The sequence below is a fragment of the Labeo rohita genome, chromosome 3 (genome assembly GCF_022985175.1).
Source record: "Labeo rohita strain BAU-BD-2019 chromosome 3, IGBB_LRoh.1.0, whole genome shotgun sequence".
NCBI classification, from domain to species: Eukaryota; Metazoa; Chordata; class Actinopteri; order Cypriniformes; family Cyprinidae; genus Labeo; species Labeo rohita.
Genome location: NC_066871.1, coordinates 19,123,979 through 19,145,468, shown reverse-complemented (window position 1 = coordinate 19,145,468; position 21,490 = coordinate 19,123,979). Strand labels below are relative to the sequence as shown.

The following is a 21,490-nucleotide window of genomic DNA, read 5'->3' as shown; positions in this document are numbered from 1 at the left end:
GTGTTTGAACCTTCTGTTGTTCCAAACAAGGGACTCATGAACAACTATCACTAAAAAAAACAAACAAACACAATAATGTTAAAAATAATTACAATTTTGCAGATTCTGCAAGGTCTATGTAAACTTTTGACCTCAACTGTACAATCCTAGCACACAGGTTAGGTCATTGGGGTCTTTTACATTGTGCCTAAAGGCCATTATAGCATAGAAAATACACAATTAGAACAATTCAGATCCATTTAAGTTTGCATAATGGCCACAAAATCTTGTTATCAGAGAGGGGTAGCCATTTTGAACTCTGCACCACATTTAGAGTCCACCAGACTCTTTGTGTGTGTGTGCCTGTGTGTGTCTCTCTGAGAGTTCTTTGCTGGTTTCCTGTCACAGAGGAAGTGCCTCACCCAGCTGTGTTGCTCCCTATTGGCTCACGGTCAGGAGAACAGTGATTTCGGGCTGATAGGGTGGCCGAGCGAGGGATAGATAGAGGGAGTGCGGAGCGAGGAGAGGGACAAGCAGTCAGGACAGGTCAGAGGGTAGGCAGGAAGAACATAAGTGCACAGCTAAATAAAGCCAGACAAGATGAAGAGAGCAAGTGAAGGAGGGTGCAGACGCGAGAGCAATCATCTCTGCTAAAGAGGAAATAACTCTGAGGTAAGACATCAGAGAGCAGATGAAGCTTCAGAGAAGACAAAGATAGCTGCACGGACAGATATAAAATGCAGTTTTGCAAATCTAAAGAAAAAGCTTGAGAGTTTGTTCAACTTTGGATGATGAAGGATGTTCATGCTGAGAGGATTTTTGTGGTAACTACAGATTTTATTTGTAATTTCTGTACTGATATTTTCTATACCTACAATTTCTTAATGATGTGCTTGTGAAATTGTGTGGACTTACAAATATATATATTCTTAACCTCTCATTAGTTTCTCATAAATCTGAATTGCCTCCTGCTCCCTTTCAGTACTGTCAGCTTGAATTGTTCTCAGCAAACTTTTGATTTTTTTTTTTTTTTTTTTTTTGCTACGCCTGACCTTTTCTATCAATGCTCATCCAAACTTTCTCAGCAGCTGATTTCATAACATGTTACTGTGTCTCTATTTCTCTGTCTGACCGTCCGTCTCCGTCTCTCCCAATCCTTGTACCAGTGTCTGATTTACAAATGACGCTGGACGGGGTTTGGGGGGGGCTGAGGGAGGACAAACACTCCCAAACTTTCCTGTCATCCATACCAACAGCAGCAGGTATGCCAAAAAGCTCCAATTACCAAATAACTCTCTTCTCTCAAAGGCTGAGAAATATGTTGTATTTCATCTGAAAATAAACCCTGTTTGGTGAAACACACACCTGAGTGCCTTTGTTTTTCAGTTGTTTCAGTTTATTTTAGGCTACTTTCATTTTGTAATATTGGTTTGTTTTTTGCATTTGCTTTACTTCAGTGTCCATTCAGTCTGTCTTTAACACCAACATACAAGACAGACAATTGTGAACAGTAAATGAACATTAGACATGTACAAGTAAACATTATAAAGAAGCATATGTATATAGGTAAAAAAAACTTTTAAAATATCTAAGTTACTACTAAAAATGTCGCGCTGAGGACAATTATAGCCAGTGGAACAAGGGATTTATTTGATAAAAGTTTGTTACTGTATGCCAGATTGAACCCTGTCCATTGGGAAAATGGCTTCGTCCTATATGCTACTCCTTCAGTGACATGCGCAGTTCGCACAACTTCGGTCAAAGTCGGTCATCTCATTCCGTAGGACGGACTAATTTCTGACGCGGTAGTAGTGAAACCGGTAGGGAAGCTGAAGCTCCGTCGGTATCGATAGTGGAGTATCTATAACGTCGATATGAATCACCGCTTCAGATATAATTGTATTCGCCGTGAGATCTGACCTACATCTGAACTCTCTAATAATATCAAGCCACAAGTGGCTTTTAACTCGTCTGAAGTTTGATACAGATCGCGGATGAGTCCCGCGCAACTTACCTGTTTTGTTTTTGTATCCGTGTTTCAATAACATTGATTTTGTCGATGCGTTTTGTTGCGTTCAGTTACAACTCGTCGCTAGTCAGCTGATTCCTTCGGACGTCGAGGTGACAACTGTTTATACCAGGTATGAACGAGTAGTTGTGCTCTTGAAGGACCTGTATTTTCTGATAATTTCGTCCAAGACAGTCTGTTGTTATGCGTGTCCCCTCTTATGACTGTGAATATTTACTGGAATTCAGGTAACTATGATAGTCTATTTTTATTATTTAAAATTGCCATAACAAGTGTATCACGAATTGTTCATTAAATGATTTTGAATCTGGTGTTGCAGAATGAGTGTAAACAACCATATAAAGCTGGATTCCCTTTAAGTATCTTAGTAATTCATTTTAATCAGTCCATCTATTCGTTCAGTGCTACCAACTTTATATTTCACTGACACACAAATAGCCCAACTGTCTAACCACATCTGCAGCTAACTTTGTAGGTGCCTAGGGTTGGTAGCGTATAGTAAAGTTAAGTACAGACGAGGTTAGTAACTGATCTGGGATTTAAGTTACAGGATTTTATATGTAGAATTTCACTGCAATTTGGCCCTGAAGTACAACAGATATAAGGGTTCTGTTCCTACTTGTGCTTAGTGTGTAAAAACAAAAGCACGGTGCCATAGTCATTTAAATAAAACTGAGGAACTTTAAAAAGCTTGACCTTCTGTGTTTGTTTCACAGGACATTGTTTTTGGCTTATTATTTGTCATTAGCACATAAAATTCTATTCAAGCCTGGTCCTGAATGCGTCAGACAGTTTTGCAATGAGGAAAATTCCTCTTTTGAACTAGACAGTAGTACGTATCAATGTTTTTTCTGTGATAAACATGCCACTGGCAGAAGTTGAGTGATGGTGTTTTCTCGCTTCTGCTGTGAAATCCACACTTGCATGTTTTAAGCTGAAAGCCGGTTAGAGTTTAGTTTTTTTTTTTTTTTTTTTTTTTTAATATATTTTTTGATTTCTACAGTATCGGGTAAATGTTTACTATTAGTCTGCCTCTGATTTTACATTTTAGTACAATTATGGGTACATTTAATAATTACAGTAATCACATAATACTGTATTTTATAAATATTCCACACACAATCTCCAAGTTAGCGTAGTGGTTTATTAGGTAAAGCTCATTTCGTAATAATGTGTCATAAATTGGCAGGGTCTAGTCTCTTATAAATGGTGAACTTGTTCAGATCACGTAAGAAACACATGAAAACATGTCAAATATTTTGAGTTGTGAAACTGCTCTAGAAGAACAATTGCAAAAACAACTGCATGCCTACAGAGGAATTTAAAGTTCTGATGAGTCGTGATAACCTACAGAGTAGAGGAACGAGTTATAAGCAAATGCTCTCAGTGAATGAGAAGAATTATTGGAATGAAAATATGACTTACAAGAACAGTCACTGCTGGTCTGATGACAATTGGAAAAAAACAAAACAAAAACAAAAACAAACAAAAAAAAAAAAAATATATATATATACATACATACATACATAAACTGACATGTACAGATTTCTATGAATACACATGAAGACATGTTTTTTAGCAATTCAACAAAACGAACAAGCGCAAATATCTGTCAGTGGGCTATGAAAACTAGTTTTCCCTTTTAAGTAAGTTGATTTTTCTGAGCCCATTGGCAGATATGTGACCCTGGACCACAAAACCAGTTGTAAGTAGCACAAGTATATTTGTAGCAACAGCCAACAATACTTTGTCTGGTTTAAAATTATTGATTTTTAAAAATCATTAGGTAAAATCATTAGATTTTTCAAAATCATTAGGATATGAAGTCAAATTTTCCCAATTTTTTTTTTTTTTTTTTTTTTTTTTTTTTTTTTTGAACCCTTTAGATTCCAGATTTTCAAATAGTTGTATCTCGGCCAAATATTGTCCTATTCTAACAAACCATACATTTATAAACCAATGTGACCCTTTGTACTTTTTAAATTATAAACACTTCCTTTTGGTCAGTTTCACAAACAACTTCTGTCATTTTTCTTTCCCATTCTATCTTGATTTAAGAATTGCTAACACAACTCATTTTCTGTTCCATAGACACTTACATTTAGATAACATGTTTAATAAAATAATGATAAAATCCAAGTTTAATCCAGTAATCCGGCATCATTTCTGCCAAATGAACATGTCACATATATATTGCATTGTTAAGCAATCAAACAGAAGACTATTATTATTACTTGTCTTCAATGTTGAAAACCCTACTTGAAGGGTGATTTTTTTTTTTTTTTTTTTTTGTTTCTGTTGAAGTGCTGATTTTTTTCTATCATGTTTGAAATGTTAGTGAAAGTATATAAATGACGCAGATAAAGTGACTGAGGTAAACGAACTGGAACTTCCAGCTCTCATTCTTTGCCTTTGCACGTTTGAGTGAGAAATAGCTCATAAGTATTGTAGTTGTACTTTCACTTCCTTCAAGAGAGCCCACTATGAATTGAAGTACTGTTAAAGTAACTCAGTTCTCTTTAGACTGGATTAATTATTGGTTGTATTTTAATGCACTTTTTTTTTCTTTTTTTTTACTTAAGATTAATACAAAGTGTACTAATTAATCTTGACAGAGGGTTGATGCTCTTGTTTAGTTTTACTTGTGGAAATTTGGTGAGCAAAGCACTGGAATTCTGGAGTGGTGTTTTATATTGTTGCATAATGTGAAAGTGCCCTCACATTAATCAGTTTTAGTTCTCTTTCTGTCTCAGCGATGGCAGACGTGGCGGTCAGACCTGCTTCCCCTTCACCCTCCATCTCTCTCCTGGAGATCAAAGCGGAGACGCGGTTGGTGTTAAAGTCTTTTCTGCGTCACTCTCTCTCGGTTCCTCCCGGAGAGAGGCCTGGAAGGATAGGAGGAGAATACAACGACCCGAACAAATACAGGTGATACATATCATTCAAACAGATACTGAGTAAAACACTGTAATGATGCTAAATAAAACAACTCATAATCCCTCTGTCTCTGAAGCATAATTTTTGACCCTTTTAAGTTGTTTTATCTGGCTGATGTTTGAAAAGTCAGTCCAGAAGTTTTATTCTCAATATATTTTATCAAATTTTAACCTAGTTTCGAAAAAAGGCGTGGAAACTGGAATGGTCCCAGATGAATCATTCTTTCCTCTGTCAATCATTAATAATTATTTAAATATATAAACTGTTGCTAACATCGCTAATGTAACTTTTTTTTTTTACGGATCCTTTCAACTAATTTCATATTCAGTAGTCCAGGGGAACTTTTAGTGGTCAAAGTCAATCTTGGAACAAACCATTTTAGTTATCTTTAATTATATGAATATTCAAATTTGGGTAGTTCAAAAATAAAAAATGCCCCAAAAATGAAAATTCTGTCATTAATTACTCACCCTCAAGTTGTTCTAAACTTGTATGAGTTTCTTTTATCTACTGAACACAAAAGAAGATATTTTGAAGAATGTGGGTAACCAAAGAGTTGCTGGTCCCCATTGACTTCCATAGTATGGAAAAGAATACTGTGGAAGTCAATGGTGACTACAAACTTAGGTTTGGAACAACTTGATGGTGAGCAAATGATGACAGAATTTTTGTTCCTGGATGAACTATCCGTTAAAAGACAATTTACATGTTCAAAAAAGTAGAATATTTATTGCTAACATGAAAATGTTAAGAATGATTAAGAACATTTCTCTTTTTAGTGCCTCTACAAAAGACAAGGTGAAGAAAGATGCGAATGGATGGGACTCTTTGGATGAGCAGATCAGTGCCGCAGAAGAAAAGAAACATGGAATTAAAAATTTAATAAAAAGAAGACTGAGGTCCCGTCCGTCTACGATCCGCAGTGCAAAGAAAGATGGCGGTTCTGACCCGACTCCAAACAGCACCCTGGAAAAAGAGTCAGTCGGGCCACCCCAACAAACCGTCAACAAATGGCACGCACAGTTTACCCAGGAAAACAGAGGTAAAACAGAAACCTAAGGCCTTTTTTATAATGCAAAGCAACAGTGCTTTTTGGGCTTTTTTTTGTCAATATAATGTGTGTTATTTGCTCAATTTACTCATTTTATGTAGCTTCAGAAAAACCTGCATTGCATAGTTAAAACCTTAAAGTGCATTTTCAAAATGAATAGTAGGCTCATATACTTTCAGTTTTACACTTCCACTTATGCTCACGCTGATAGTGTAATGTATGGGCACCAAAATAAATATGCATTGCCTACACATGTGGTGTGAACCTGCTCTTGTTTCATCCGGTGCATGACCTGGAAAGCTAATTAAAAGCATTTATGGCTTTAGTATCAAAAAGTTCCGGACCAGCCAAATGCATTCACTTTTAATTTATTATTTCTTAACAGTATGCATTTTAACATTGCTCTTCAGAACATGTTGTTAATGAGAAATTTTCTTTTAGGAAGAGATAGTCGCTCCATCCTCTGCATCCGAAGAGGAAGGTGACAGAAAATCAGGGGACAAAAATAAGAAAAAGAAGAAAAAACTCAAAATATCTGATATACTCAAAAAAGTATCATTCAAAAAAGAAGAGCCACGTCCTCAGCGCCCAGCTACTCTGCCTATCAGAAGTGCTACAGATGTTCCACAACCTGCGGATCAGCCTGCCTCACCATGTAAGTTTCAAATGTAAACATTTCTGTAGCTTGTTTGATGGATTTAGAATTTGAGACACAGGAGGCACTGTTAAAGGAGAAGTTCACTTACAGAGCATAAAATTACAGATAATTAACTCGCCCCCTTTTATCCAAGATGTTCATGTCTTTCTTTCTTCAGTCATAAAGAAATTTTTGAGGAACAACATTTTCCTCCATATAATGGACTTCTATGGTGCCCCTCAGTTTGAACTTCCAAAATGCAGTTTAAATGCAGCTTCAAAAGGGCTCATCTAACAAGGGTCTCATCTAACAAAACAACTGGTTATTTATAAAGCTGAGCTGAACAGTTTGTGTTCCTCTTTATGACAGTTAGGGAATGTCAAAAATCTCATTTTCTCCTCCAACTTAAAAATCATCCTACATCGCTGCAGAAGTACCGACCCAGTGTTTACAAAGGGAACATCCAAAGAAGGTCAAACGCCCTTTGAGGTTAGCATTTGAGGTTAAAAAGTACATAATTTTTTTTTTTTTTTTAAAGAAAATAACCGATCATTTCATTAGATAAGACCATTCTTACTCAGTTGGGACGTTTAAAGCTCTTTAAAGCTGCATTTTGGAAGTTAAAACTCGGGGGCACCATTGAAGTCCACTATATGGAGAACATTCCTAAAATGTCAAATTTGTTTTTCATTATTTCTTTCTAAACAGAAAAAAAACATTTATTGGAATTCTAAATATTTTGTAACATTTTAAATGCCTTTACTGTCACTTTTAATCAGTTTATTGCATTCTTGCTGAATAAAATCATTTTAAAAATCTTACTGACCCTCAACTTTAAAATGATAGTTTGCATATGGATTCATGTGATTTGATGTGATATGTTTTATCTCAGCCCATCCGCCTGAGTTTTATGACGGTGTGGCAGAAACTCTGGACAGAATCGCTCAGAAACACAGTGTGAAAAAGAAATCCCCTGTTAAACCAGAGCCTCCACAAAGTGCGCTCAAAGGTACGTGTAAAACCATAAAACAGATTTGTTTATGACCTATTGGTGTCCATTTTCAGTGGAATTTCAAAGCAAGATCAGTTGCATACTTAACAGACCTGTTGTCTGAGGTTCAGAAATGGATGTTCAGACCTGTAACAATAGCTTATTGTTATAATAGGTTGATGGTCCAGCTGATGTTTTTGAATTTTTTTTTTTTTTTCCACTTGTATTGTTTGGAGATTACATGTCACTTCTTCTTTTCATTTGCAGACAATGACAAAGAGGCTGTGGTTCAACAGCTAGTTCAGATATTGACTTCACAGGGGGATGCCATAAACGAAAAGGTAGTAATCCCTAAGTTTGGCACTCTTGGAAAATATTTTTTTTTTTTTTTAAACATCTTACCGGGATGCAGAGTAATTCTTATCTTCTTATCATAAGCAGTGATTTGACTGTTTATGGTTATTTTTAGTTAGTTACTCTGTGTTTATCATTGTTAGTCATTGTTTATTATTGTTGTAGATAAACGCCAGTCCTTTCCTGCGGTCCACCCTCACACGCCTCTCCTACCCATCCTTTGCCAAACTCCTCGACACGTATGCCAGTCAGAACGAAGAAGAACCCCCCGCTCCAGCACCGGTCAGCCCTACGCTGCGGCGTCTCGCCATCACCATGGATGTGTCTCGACGAGTGGTCACAGCAACCGGAGTTCAGCGCCTGACGGGTTATGCTGAACGCTACATGGAAAGCTTTGCACCGTGGGTGAGGAGTCACGGAGGATGGGTGAGTTTTTATCATCTACTTTTAGCATTTTCCTCAGCGTCTCTGGATATTCAGTGTAATTTTTCTCCAGAAGGGGGCAGCGTTGTCAAGTAAATTGTTTTTGTTTTCATTCACAGGGGAACATTGCACAATTGGATGAGGTTCTGGAGTGTGACTGATCTCAGTCATCGACCTTAGATCTGTTCATTATGAACTCTGGATCATGTAGCATGACCTCTGTGAGGAAAGGAAGAAGACGATCTGGCCAGCTGGACAACTGACACTACTTGATTATGTGGTTTCTCTGCTAATGTATTTATTTTTTTGTATTTTGGATGTTTTTAATTTTTTATGTGACTTTTATACCAAAATACATGATTTCAATCATCTGCTGTTGTATTGCATCCTTATTTAGTTGTAATGACTTTAACATACATTATTATAGTACAGATAATTGGTTTAGTACAAATCATCAGTTCTTAAACATTTGGTTTCCATTTAAAAGAAATTAACTTTGATCATAAATTCATCGCAAGCAGTTCTAAGAGTATTAACAAAGAGTGCAATAATAACTAGGATTTACTTGTTTCCACCTACTGTATACATTCACTTTATATTCATGTAATCATATTTTCCTAAGTACATATTAATTATTAGGAATTTACCTGGTAAAGTAATCTGAATTCCTTCTTCCTAAGTGCATTGGCGAAATCTGTGTGCACATGCATATCACGTCCAGTATCTCTAATAGGCAAGTCCGTTTAAACATTTATTACATATTCAGAATTAAAGCGCCCCTGGCACATTGGGGCGAAGGTAGGGTCAGTCCATGTATTTTTCTGCTCGTACGATTTGGCAGTACATCAGCATGGAGAACACCAAAGCAAGAATCTGGAGGGAGAAAATGCAGTCGCGTTATATCCGAGCACATCCAGCGCATAATAATCAGACTATATGAGTTTCAAAGTACCTGAACGACTCCAATGCAAACTCCAAACCCAAGCACTGAGGTGATGTTAGCCAGAAGCCAGTCTTTGGCCTTCTCATAGCACGGCTAAAACACATTAAACTAGGATAAATAATTCAGTCAGCTGCTCATTAAGACAAAATAAACACTGACATAAATGGTTTATTTTCTGATAATGACTGGATAGAAGTACAGTTTTATGCGAAAGTTTGGGAACCCCTTGCAGAATCTGTGAAAACTGAATAATTTTAACAAAACAAGAGAGATCATACAAAATGCATGATGTTTTTTATTTAGTGCCATCCTGAGCAACATATTTTACATAAAAGATGTTTACATATAATCCACAGGACCAAAAATAGCTAAAATTATTAAAATAACCCCCTTCAAAAGTTTGGGAACCCTTGGTTCTTAATACTGTGTGTGGTTACCTGGATGATCTACGACTGTTTTTTTGTTTTGTGATGGATGTTTGTGAGTCTCTTGTTTGTTCTGAACAGTTAAACTGAGCACTGTTCCAGGTCCTGCAGATTCCTCAGTTTTCCAGCATCTTTTGCATATTTGAACCCTTTCCAGCAGTGACTGTATGATTTTGAGATCCATCTTTTCACACCGAGGACAATTGAGTGACTCAAACACAACTATTAAAAAGGTTCAAACATTCACTGATGATCCAGAAGGAAACACGATGCATTAAAAGATGATGTCGAAAGATGTCTAAATTTTTCTTATTTTGTTGAAATGTCATTTTTTTCCATTTAGTAATGCCCTTCAGAAGACAAATTAAGTACAATTTACCTTGATCTTCAAATTCAAAATGTTTTCACCCCCCATTGTGTTTAGTTAGGACAGTACTAAATAAAAAATAACATGCATTTTGTATGATCTCTCTTATTTTGTTAAATTATTCACATTTTCACAGATTCTGCAAGGGGTTCCCAAACTGTCACATAAAACTGTATATTGTTTTTGCTTATACCATAGTCTGTCTGAATACTGGATTCTGATTGGCTGGCAGGTATGCATTAAAACCATTTAATGCACAGGTAGTTCCAAGTCAGTTTAATCACTGTTCTATATTAATGCTCTGCTTTAATTGATGCACTCTTGGCCTCCATGTTGTGCATTAAAATTGTTTAATGCACAGCTAGCCATGCATTATCCCTTACTTATGGTCTGACTACCTAATAAATACATGGACATAAAATGTAATTGTTAAGGGGCCATGAACTGAGAAATAAAAATTCTCTTGATCTTTTGACAACCTTTTACAAAAGATCATTGTACTATAAAAACATCCTGTAAGTTTCAGAATTTAAAACCTACTTGTTAGTCCAAAAACTGCTTATAACGAAGAGTATATGTAGGTTTTGTTCTGGCTTTCATTTTACGTTATGCAAATAGTTGCAATTACCAAGAGCTGGTGGGTTTTAGGAATGTGTGGTACTTAGCTGACCCCATGACCCCAGAAATTATCTGACCTCTTCCCAGTAATGGCAGCTTTCAGAATTATCCCTGCAGCAGGAATCAGGTTTCTTGCTGGACGTTTCGTTGTGCCAGTCAGTGTGGTTGCTCACGCCACAGCACTTGAACTGAAGGAAACAGAATCTATGATTCACGCTAAAGAATCTCAGCCTTCATATTTGTGACTGTTATAAACTCAACTCACAATTCTCTGCATGTTGTCCCAGGATTTTTTCAGGCCTTTATTCGTATTATAGTTTTTCATTCCCTTTCTTAGGTCATCCTTGGCTTTTTTGTCCAGCTAAATGGACAAAACAGAGAGAGAAGCGGATAAACAGGAAGTCAAAGGCAAAGCGTTTTCCTGAAAGGAAAGGCTGAAATTTTTGCAAGGCTCAGATCTCTCACCTCTTCATGATACACACTCAAAACCAAAATCAGCGCCAATTCTATCAGGACTAGAAACAAGAGGATCACAAAAAACTGAAAGAACCAGAAAGAACCATTAGACCACATGAATGACAACAATATATATATATATATATATATATATATATATAAACAACAGACATGGTGTATTCTGATAGCATTCCCATTTAATGAAACATTTATGAAATTTAAATTATTAATTTAGTACATTATATCTCATAAACATACTGCAGTTAAAAGATTTGAGGTTGGTGAGATTTTTAAACTTTTCTGAAAGAAGTCTCTTATGCTCAGGAAGGCTGCATTAGTTGATCATACTTGAAAATAGCTGTTTTCTATTTCTATGTTTTTAATATGTAATTTAGTCCTGTGATGGCAAAGCTGAATCCCCCCTCAGTCTTTAGGGTCACATGAGTCTTCAGATATCGGAAACATATGAGAGAAAGACGATACTTGAATGAACCTCGTCCTCTGGGCAGTTTGCACACATCTGGTTTACTGATGTCAGTGAGAATCCAGGTATCTTACCGTCATCAACAGACACTTCTGCTCTTTCAGAGCACCGAGGCATCCGAGGAACCCTGTGACCATGGTGACGCCCCCAGCAACAAGCAGCAGGTTGGCCGCGGAGAGTGAAGGGAAGGATAGTGGTAGAGATGAAAACTCTGACTGTGTGAAGGCGAGCCACACCCCAACACCAAATAAACCACATCCTCCCAACTACACAAACAAGCACAGGTAAAAACAATTAACGGTACGTAAAGCACAGATAAGTCACTTTCCATCAGTGTAAAGCAGTTAAGGTCATTCTGAGGGACAAGTGTAGTAGGCCCGCATGGCCTTCATAAACTTTAATTGACTATGCTACTTAATTGCACATACTTGAATATTTCTACATATTTTATACATGTTAAACAGTTAAAGGGATAGTTTACCCAAAAATAAAAATTTTGTCATTACTTACCCTCATGTCACTATGGACCTTCATCTGAAGAACACAAATTAAGATCTTTTTGGTGAAATCCAAGAGCTTTCTGACCCTGCATAGACAGCAAGGCAACTACTACGTTCAAGACCCAGAAAGGTAGTAAGGACATCATTAAAATAGTCCAGTGACAGCAGCGGTTTAACTGTAATGTTTTGAAGCTATGAGAATAATTTTTGCACACTACGGAAACAAAAATAATGCTTTTATTCAACAATTTCATTTCTTCTGTGTCAGTCTTCAGCACACGGTCACAAGAGTATCACAACGAATGCGTGTGGAGTCAGCGTTCTGACGCAGAACCTGGATGCACTGCGCCTTGTTTGCAATCAGAGAAGATGCATGCCGTATACATAAAATGTCGTTATAAACATGTCTGAAGATTTCGAACAGAGAGTCTGATTTACAATTTTTTGGCCAGCCTTACTTATTTGAATCAGAATATACAGACAACGAGCTAAGAAAGATGGACATTGTATGTCAGAACGCCAGCTCCTGCGTTAGCAGCACTGTGGTACTTTTATGAACATGCGCCAAAGACTGACACAGAAGAGAAGAAATTGTTGAATAAAGTCATTATTTTATGAATAATGAATAAAAAGTATTCTCGTAGCTTCATAAAATTAAGGCTGAACCACTGATGTCACATGGACTATTTTAACAATGTACTTACTACCTTTCTGGGTCTTGAATGTAGTAGTTGTGCTGCTGTCTATGCAGGGTCAGAAAGTTCTCGGATTTCATCAAAAATATCTTAATTTTTGTTCTGAGGATGAATGAATGTCTTACAGGTTTGTAAGGAAGGCTTAGTAATTAATGACAGAATCTTCATTTTTGGGATGAACTATCCTTTTAAGGCTGGAATACATTACATACCTTTAAAATTATAAACAGAGTCTAAACACTCTGCATATACACTTGCTAAATGTTTACTGAAAAAAACTGGAGCTAAGCATCATACACTACCAAACTTTCAAGTTATGCTGAACACAGTAAACTTAAGCAGAAACATGTGCTTCGCTGCTATGAGATGCTTGACAAATGGAACAATATGAGTTATAAAACTGGCTCAAATTATCAACCTTGTTTGATATCCGGCTGGATAGAATTATAGTATGAAGCTAGAGAATACACACTTTCTGTGAAAACTGTCAGCTAAATCTGCAAACTGGCTGTATGACCTTTTGGCAAATGAAAGTCAGGGTGAAATCTTACAGAAGCTGTGTAGTGTTCCAGCTTTTAGTTCCATGGACTGACTGCTTTTCTACATCCATCACGCCAGTAGGTGGCGAAAAGTGACGTGCTTTTTTGGGCGAGTCAATGCAGCGATTCACTAAGTGAACGATTCAATGACTCGTTCAATAATTTAATCCACAACACTCATTCAGGAATGCCGCCTCTTTGGACATCATTGGGAACGGTCGACGGCGGGGCAAAAATGGACCAAGTAACCAATTTGTTTTTAGTTACCCAATATTAACTTATTGTTTACTGAGCTGGGGCTGTATTACAGAAACTTCCCATTTTAATTCTTGATTTAAGATTAGAAAAGTTCTGTTTCCTAAGTGACATTACCATGGTTACTGAACAGAAAGGATGTGAATCTGACTTAGGATATTTCTGTAATACAGGTCCTGATGTATAGGCTAAATGTAATGATACACTTGCGAATCTTGTGTCTGAATAGCTTCATATCATTCAGAATAACAGGTTCACGTCAGCTCATACGGGTTCGATCAGTATGGTCATGTTCTATTGAATAAGGTTTCACAATCTGCCAAACTGATATTTGAAAGAAGAGTAAAGAAGAACTAACCCAGAAGATGAGGTTGAAGATAAACATGAGGTACTTCACACAGCAGAGGCAACCTCGTGACACAGACATTCTGCGTGAGAGAAGAAAGACAGGAATAGAGTCACCAAATGACGATAAACATGTTGTGTGTGTGCTTTTAACGTGAGCAAACTTTCACACTCTCCTGAACTGAGCATGGAAAGGAAGTGCTGTTTCCAGACAGGAAGAAACCACCCTTGTGTTGTACTGCTGATAGCATTAACTAAAGCCATTATGAACCCACGTCTAAAACATACTCATGTAGGGCCTCTCTTATACATAATTTTGTGGACTTTTAATAATACGCCCCACTTCATTTTCCATAAACAAAAGGCGACACAATCACATTTTGTGGTTTGCCCTTTTTGTTCCACAAAATACAGTCCACATGTGACCACAGAGTATATTATGGGCCAAAATGTAAACATATCAGCCCACTCAAAGTTAGGCATCACACAGATTTATGATCTGATTTCAGTGGTATGTCAGTAATGGTTCTGGAAATTGGCACCATATGTATGTGTGAATTAAAATGAGTTCTTTAAATATGAGAAAACATAGAAACCTAATTCTACATTTAGCTTTTTTTGTGATTATGAATGCTTGGAAAAGAGGGAAATTAACTTGAAGCGTAACCCACATTTCTTTCCATTCCAATTTTTTGATCACTTCTGCTAGTGCATAAAAGATTTTTCCTTACCTAAATGTCAAACACAAACGGTCGGTTTTCAGAAACACTTGATATTGAATAAAATTTGTCATTGGTTTCTCTGGTCAGCTTCAGCACTGATGTATAAACAGTACACAAATTTCTATATTTAATATTGCAAAATTTACATTAGACGTGAAGCAAATATAGTCGCTTTACCTTGATGTAGATGGAGACGGAAAAAGTGAATGACAGGCAATTGAAGGGTTTCCAGCAAGAGTTGAGTCCTGAATCCAAAGCTTCCGATATCGTCTTTTTGTTTCGTACTAATGAAGTTGATGAGATCTTGCTTTATTCATTCATAGACTGATATTATCCACATCACAGATGTGATTCCTCCAGTTCTTCTGGTTGTTAATGACTCTTCATAAGGTGCAAGAAAAACATAAAGTCTTCTGTGAAGTGATGAACTTGAAATATTGATCTCGCAGTTTTGTGGGATACAGAATTCTTCACAAGCTTTTCTTTCTTTGTTGTTTGATTCCTTTAGACTCCAATAATTTCTTTCCCGGATTCCTTTTAAACTTCCAAAAAAAAGTTTTTTTTTTCTATTTTAGGTAACAACGTCAAAGCATTTGTTTGCTTCTTAATGTGTTCCCTCAACCCTAATTACTAATTCTTGGTTCTCCTTGGCTTTCTATCTTTTCTATCAGCTATTTTCCTCCCTCTCTTGTTCCAAATAACTTCCAGATGTAGCTATCAGCCCTCCCCTCTCATTTTTTTCCCTCTCTCCTCCCTCCGCCGGTCTCTAGAGAATCCATTCTATTCCAAGACCCTCCTCTCCTGAATCTTTCTCCCTCCTTCTTTCTCTTGGTTTTGTCCAAACAATTCTGATGGATGTGGCCGGCAGACACACATTTGAGGCTTTGCAGTTCTCTGTGTGCGTCTTTTTGTTTAGACTGTAGATCTTTAATCTATTAAACACACTACTAACCCTTTGTAGAAGCAACAGAAACACTTTTTTGTTATAAACATTTGTAGGTGATTTAATTAATGTGATATAAAGGGTGCAGGGGACTTATGTTCACATATAGTTCTCTTCACACATATCATATGCTTTGTTTTTCATTAAAAATGCTAATTTTATGTAAATGTCCATCAATATCAATTACAGTCAAGTTACATTTTACCCCCTCTTTACATCAGTTTTGTTATGAGCGCCATCTGGTGGTCATTTGTAATATTTTATTCATTTGTTCATACTTCACTGCCTTATTTTGATCATTTCAAAAATGTGAAATGTAACCCATTCCATTAGATGGAAATTAATGTTTTTGCTGCTAATGAGCTTTTAAACAAAAATTAGCCGTCTTGCCTGTTATGGATCTCACACTACGTGCTGCAATGTCAGAAATCCCCCAAGAAGTAAAAAAATATCTTGTTGGATGTTTAAGAAACCCCAAAGTCTTTTCAATTATTTTTCTTCAAACAAAACTAACTCACTTTTGCACCCTTCCTGTAACCATCAGTGACATTTATATACACCTCTACTTTCTGTTTGGCACACCCTTCCTTTAGACTAGAAGGGCTGCTGTCTTCTTATTTTTCTGTAATGTAGTGATATAGGTGTGGATTTATCACTGTAAAACACAATTTGTTGAGTCAGCTTAACGTAATTTGTTACCCCGCTGCCTTACAATTTTAAGTCAACTTAAAAAAAAGTTTAGTCAGCTTGAACTGTGACAACCTGGATATTTGAGTTGATTCAACTTACAATTTTAAGACAGCCAGGTAACAAACACAGCTTTGAAGTTTAACAAACCAATTTTTTAGTTTAGTCAACTCGAATATCTAAGTTGTCACTTAGTACAACTTAACATTTTAAGTTGAATAAACTTATTTGAGTTGACTGAACCTAAAATTTTAAGGCTGCGGGGTAACAAATTCAAGTTGGCTCAACAAATTGTTTTTTTGTTTGTTTGTTTGTTTTGTTTTTTTACAGACATAGTGCTGGCTATGTCTCAAGCAATATTTTGTTTTTAGTCATCCTTGGGTCTCTTGATGTGTTTAGAGCAAGGGTTTCCAAACTTGGTCCTGGAGGGCCAGTGTCCTGCAGGGTTTAGCTCCAACTTGCCTCAATACACCTGCCTGGAAGTTTCTAGCATATCTAGTAAGAGCTTGGTTAGCTGGTTAGGTGTGACTAATTGGGATTGGACCTAAACTCTGCAGGACACCGGCCCTCCAAGACTGAGTTTGGGCACTCCTGGTTTAGAGTTAATGTCCATGACCTTTAAAAGAGGCACAGATTTCTAGTGCTGATTTCAGTATCGTTCATTATCAATTTCTAGCTAAGGCATGACAGAGAGCTCTGCAAAATTACACATAATTGTTCTACACACCCCCCCTGCCTCTTACATGTATGATTATTAGATATTTTGGTTAATTTGAAATTTCCGTTTAACACGTTCTCCACAGAATTCCCCGGTTTTACCAGCAAGATAAGCAAAAAATATTTGTAAAAGACAGAATGTTTATATTTAAAAATATTTTATTGCTGTCGTTCATCAATGTTATCATAAGTCTCTATGTTTACAGTGAAAAACGTTCATTCTCAGAATGTAAGTCTTCAGATCTTAATGGTTAGCTGTTTTGTTTTGAACATCAACGCTTTGTGCAGTAATCAGCGAAATCTCTAACCTCATTCCTGTAGCCTTATTACCATCTTTACATGTAAAGATACAGACTGTGTGTGTGTTTTTTTTTTTATCTACATCTATAGCAAGCATTTGAAATGGATAAATGATGAAGTTTAAATAAGTCAGGCATTATTTTGTTGACAAATTTTCACTGGTGACTTTCACTCATTTCAAAAGCAATCCATGCAATCTGCAAATTTGCATGGGGGTGAAAGATTTCCCAACAAAAAATTTTGCAATGGGTTCAGTTGGTCATGGGCATTTGCAGTTTTGACAAACAGAGCACTGCTTTGTGTGAAGGTTAACTTCTGTAGAAGATAACTATTCAAACCTATTTAGAGTAGACACTTGCAGCTGTGTGCACATTGTGGTGGCAGAAAAACACTGGTATTAAGTGGAGTGAAATGGGTAAAATCCGTGGAATAAGAGAAAAAATGTATTGTGTTGCCTTTGGTCAGAAATGGAATCCAAATTTTTTATAGAATACTGTAGTCCAAGACGCCATTTGAAGCTTAAAGCAGACGTTTAAAGAGGCAGACCTGCTGTGATTTACAGTATAAATTCAGTAGGTCTACATATTATTCATTCATTCAAACATATAGGGGACGTATTATATTAGGCCTACAGTTTCACCATGAAATCATATTCAAACCTATAACATTTTGCATAACATTTACCTATTTTACCTCACAATTCTGTCTTTTTTTCTCACAAATGCAAGTTTAAATCTCCAAGTTCAGATTTTATAACTTGATTTAACTCAACAATAGCACATCTGTCAATTCTGAGGGGGAAAAAAGCCCGAAGCATGGGATGTAAACTCATCATTCTGATCCAAGGGGAAAAGAGAGAATGATGAGTTGATTTTTCTCATCAGAATTGTTAGATATAATCTCAGAATTGCAATAAAAGGTCAAAATCTTGAAATATAAACTTAAATTTGCCTTAATTTTATTCTTTGGTTTCCATAGACTGCTACTTCAAAACTGTCATTTTCTGCCACCAGACAAAACATCATCACTGCTTGCACCGAAATTGGTCTAGGTTTATGAATTGTGCTTCACACATCTACAGTACAATGTTGACAGTAGACAAAACACTTTTTGCCAACAAAATTTTGCGCACTTTTAAGTATAAAACTGATACAAGCTGAAATAAGTATGAATTTTCAAGCATCATTACATGTTCCACCATTGCTGTTAACGAATTGCGATAGTCAAATAATATACACAAAACTATATTACTTAAGTCCTTGTGTAACACAAACTCAAGTAATCCAGTCATTCCTATTCTCCTAAGTTCATTTAGTCAACAGAAGACTTTTAGGCTTTTAGACAGCTGTGGTGAGACAGAACGTTTCTCCTCCGTTCATCCCCTTCTCTTCACTTTTGTCATCTCCTTTCTGTTTCCCATTCTCAGAAGGGGTTTTTTCTGCCTTGTTTTCCTTCACATCCTCATCTATGTAAGGCATAGGCTCCTGCTCCTCCCATTTCTTAGCCTCCTTGGTGCCGTCCCCACCCACTCCACCATTAGACGCGTCTTCTGCATCAAGGGCGGCGAATGTGCTGAGCACCACATCATCATCCTGCTTCCCATCATTAGGCAGAAGACCGTCCTGTGCCTCAGCGTCACATTCAGCCCCCGCGTCGAGATTGACAGGCCCCGCCCACGCGTCATTCTCCGCCCCTTTTTTCTTCTTGGACCGTTTGCCTTGTCCATTCACGGGGGTGAAATTCCTTGAGGCGTTTTTCTTTCGCCGCCGGATGATCACAATCATGCCTACACATAGCACAAAAACTATGACCACACACACTATCATTATTATTAACCAGGTGTTTTGGAAAGGACCACCATTGTCCTCTATAGTTACACTGGCTAAAGATCCATCAGGCATCGTGTACACTTCAGAAGAATTTTGGGGGTGCTTTGTAGTTGATGCTAGAGTTGTAGTGGAGAGTTCGGTGTTGGTGTCCACAGGGTTGGACGTGATGGTCGGAGACTCATCCGAGTCTGGTTTGGCCACGATGGTTGTGGGATTGATGGCCTTTGTTGAAGCAGTGGCCAAGGTCACAACTGCTGTGGTGATTTCATCTGTAGGTTGTTCTGTAGGACTGGTCACCTCAGGAGAAGTGAAACCAACGGTTGTTTCATGTTGACTTGTGCTTGGGGCGTCTGAAGGTATTTGTTCTGTCACTGTTGTTTCCGCAATAACAGGCACAGTAGTGGTGGTCACTGTGGTCTGCTCTGTTTGAACAGTTGTTGTTTCAGGAACAGATTCTGGTGTTGTTTGTTCAATCACAGTGCTGAGTGGTGGAGTACTCGCAACTGTTTGTTCCTCAGGCATGGTGCTTATTTGGTTAACAACTGTGGTTTCTGAATTACGTGGATCCACTACTGTTGGTTGTGCAACAGCTGTATTTTCAGGTGTGGCGCTGGTGACTTCAAAACTTAATATTGACCCCCCAGTATTACTGTTTGGTATTGTGATGGTAATGTTTGCATCTGTCTGTGTTGTTGGCTCTTGTGCATCAGTGGCCTTGAAACAGGCTCCGAGAGCAATCAACAGAAGCAAATTGCTAAAAACAAGCCTCATGATGAGCATACGGATTAAAAAAAGTCAATCAATCTAGAAGCTTCGTACAGCAGTTTCAGTGTTTATGCTAGAAAATAGCTCAGGTGAGCTAATATTGTCTTTGGAGATCCACTTTTAGGCCTTGACCACTTGATCGACAATGAAGGAAACCTCCAAACTGTGACTATATGTTAAGGCGAAGCGGCTGGCAGGAGAAATTCATCTTTTTGACTTGTTCTTTGCGTGATTGGTGTTTTACAGAGGTAATCTTGTGTGAATCTGGGTCGGAAAGTTTTAAACAGGCCTGTTCCTTCCTCTTTCTCCTTCTCTGTCTTTCTCTTAGTGTAGCATGGGCGATTTCAGCTTTGAAATCAACATGTGACAGTGAAAAAGACAACGGAAGAAACAGAACGTTAGTCAAAAAGTTATCATGCTTATTTGTCTCAAAAATAGATATTCTGTTTATTTTTTGGTAAGATTTGGTAATGTTTTTAAAGAAGTCTCTTATGCTCACCGAGGCTTCATTTATTTGATCAAAAATACAGTAAAACCTGTGAAATCGTGAAATATTATTGCAATTCAAAAAAACTAATTTTATAATTATTCCTGTGATAGCAAAGCTGAATTACTCCAGTCTTCACTGTCATATGATCCTTCAGAAATCATTCTAATATGCTGATTTGCTCCTCAATAAACATTTTTATTAATATTACCAATGTTGAAAACCCTTAATACTGTTGCAGAAATATTCAGGATTATTCTGAATGCAAATATATGCATCATTTATCATTCTAAATCATATGTATTTATTTACTTTTGCTAGAAGGTAGATTTAAATTGACTTTTTTGGGAATCTTGTGAGCCCCTTGAAATTGTCTTCGTTCGCGCTGCTCTACCTACCAGATGAGCTCCATTTTATTTGACGGGTAGAACGGAGGTACATCTAAAGGTTACTTCAGTGCATATCTACCACTTTTACTAGACTGGTATTCGAGTGCCAGTTTGATGTGTCTCTAAGCTGCATGTAACCTTGTTACATTCTTTTTGCTCTACCTGTCCTCAAGCATCTTACAACATCACAGCCACAAACACAAACACAGTTTACCCCCGTTTGGTCCCATTACGAATAAGTGTGATTAGCACTTACCTTCATGCCTCTGAGAAAAGTCACTGCAAACTCTGACTACCAAGACCAAACTGAACATGTGAAAATCTACACACTCACGCATGCAAAGCACACCTATATCCTGTTAATTTCTCTTCCTCTCTCACTCTTCGTTCATTTCTCCTCCCTCTGAAGATGTCATATCACTGCTTGCATCTGGCCGAGAGAGGCTGCAGCCGAAAGATTAAAAAAAACATGCAGAAAGTGCTTGGTTATAGTATGAATTATTATCTGAGGCTGAAGTAGAAAAAGAGAAGCCAGACTGTAATGGGAAGCTCTGTGCTGGGTGTGTTGACACTTTTGTGGGTTTAGACTATGCTTTGTCTGCACAACCTTGCCGTTGAGAGTC

General features: G+C 37.3%; 2 protein-coding genes across 6 annotated transcripts; one reads left to right on the top strand and one right to left on the bottom strand.

The window, feature by feature from the left end:
* Positions 1–485: 485 nt before the first annotated feature.
* bcl2l12 (BCL2 like 12) lies at positions 486–8,772 on the top strand. Of its 4 annotated transcripts, none has more exons than XM_051106799.1 (8): positions 486–651; positions 4,762–4,936; positions 5,725–5,987; positions 6,438–6,651; positions 7,526–7,642; positions 7,892–7,965; positions 8,144–8,404; positions 8,521–8,772. In XM_051106799.1, the coding sequence occupies exons 3-8, from the start codon at positions 5,880–5,882 to the stop codon at positions 8,560–8,562; spliced, it is 816 nt and encodes a 271-aa protein (XP_050962756.1). In that variant the 5' UTR covers positions 486–651; positions 4,762–4,936; positions 5,725–5,879; the 3' UTR covers positions 8,563–8,772. The 4 variants fall into 4 exon arrangements, with proteins under 4 accessions (XP_050962756.1, XP_050962755.1, XP_050962753.1 ...); XM_051106798.1 differs by lacking the exon at positions 486–651 and adding an exon at positions 658–803; XM_051106796.1 differs by lacking the exon at positions 486–651 and adding an exon at positions 1,634–2,120.
* Positions 8,762–21,444, bottom strand: tspan4b (tetraspanin 4b). Of its 2 annotated transcripts, XM_051106787.1 has the most exons (9): positions 21,124–21,428; positions 14,928–20,339; positions 14,042–14,111; positions 11,769–11,960; positions 11,220–11,294; positions 11,020–11,115; positions 10,832–10,942; positions 9,354–9,437; positions 8,762–9,274 (listed from the first exon to the last, which is right to left on the bottom strand). In XM_051106787.1, the coding sequence occupies exons 3-9, from the start codon at positions 14,108–14,110 to the stop codon at positions 9,206–9,208; spliced, it is 696 nt and encodes a 231-aa protein (XP_050962744.1). In that variant the 5' UTR covers position 14,111; positions 14,928–20,339; positions 21,124–21,428; the 3' UTR covers positions 8,762–9,205. The 2 variants fall into 2 exon arrangements, with proteins under 2 accessions (XP_050962744.1, XP_050962743.1); XM_051106786.1 differs by lacking the exons at positions 8,762–9,274; positions 9,354–9,437; positions 10,832–10,942; ... (2 more) ...; positions 11,769–11,960; positions 14,042–14,111 and having other exon boundaries at positions 15,365–20,339; positions 21,124–21,444.
* Between the last annotated feature and the right edge of the window lie 46 nt (positions 21,445–21,490).

Coding starts and splice junctions, on each gene's coding strand:
- tspan4b (XM_051106786.1), bottom strand. CDS start 20,006: ATGCTCATCATGAGGCTTGTTTTTAGCAATTTGCTTCTGTTGATTGCT.
- bcl2l12 (XM_051106799.1), top strand. CDS start 5,880: ATGGCGGTTCTGACCCGACTCCAAACAGCACCCTGGAAAAAGAGTCAG. Junction 6,652..7,525: donor GGATCAGCCTGCCTCACCAT/GTAAGTTTCAAA, acceptor GTTTTATCTCAG/CCCATCCGCCTGAGTTTTAT. Junction 7,966..8,143: donor GGGATGCCATAAACGAAAAG/GTAGTAATCCCT, acceptor TTATTGTTGTAG/ATAAACGCCAGTCCTTTCCT.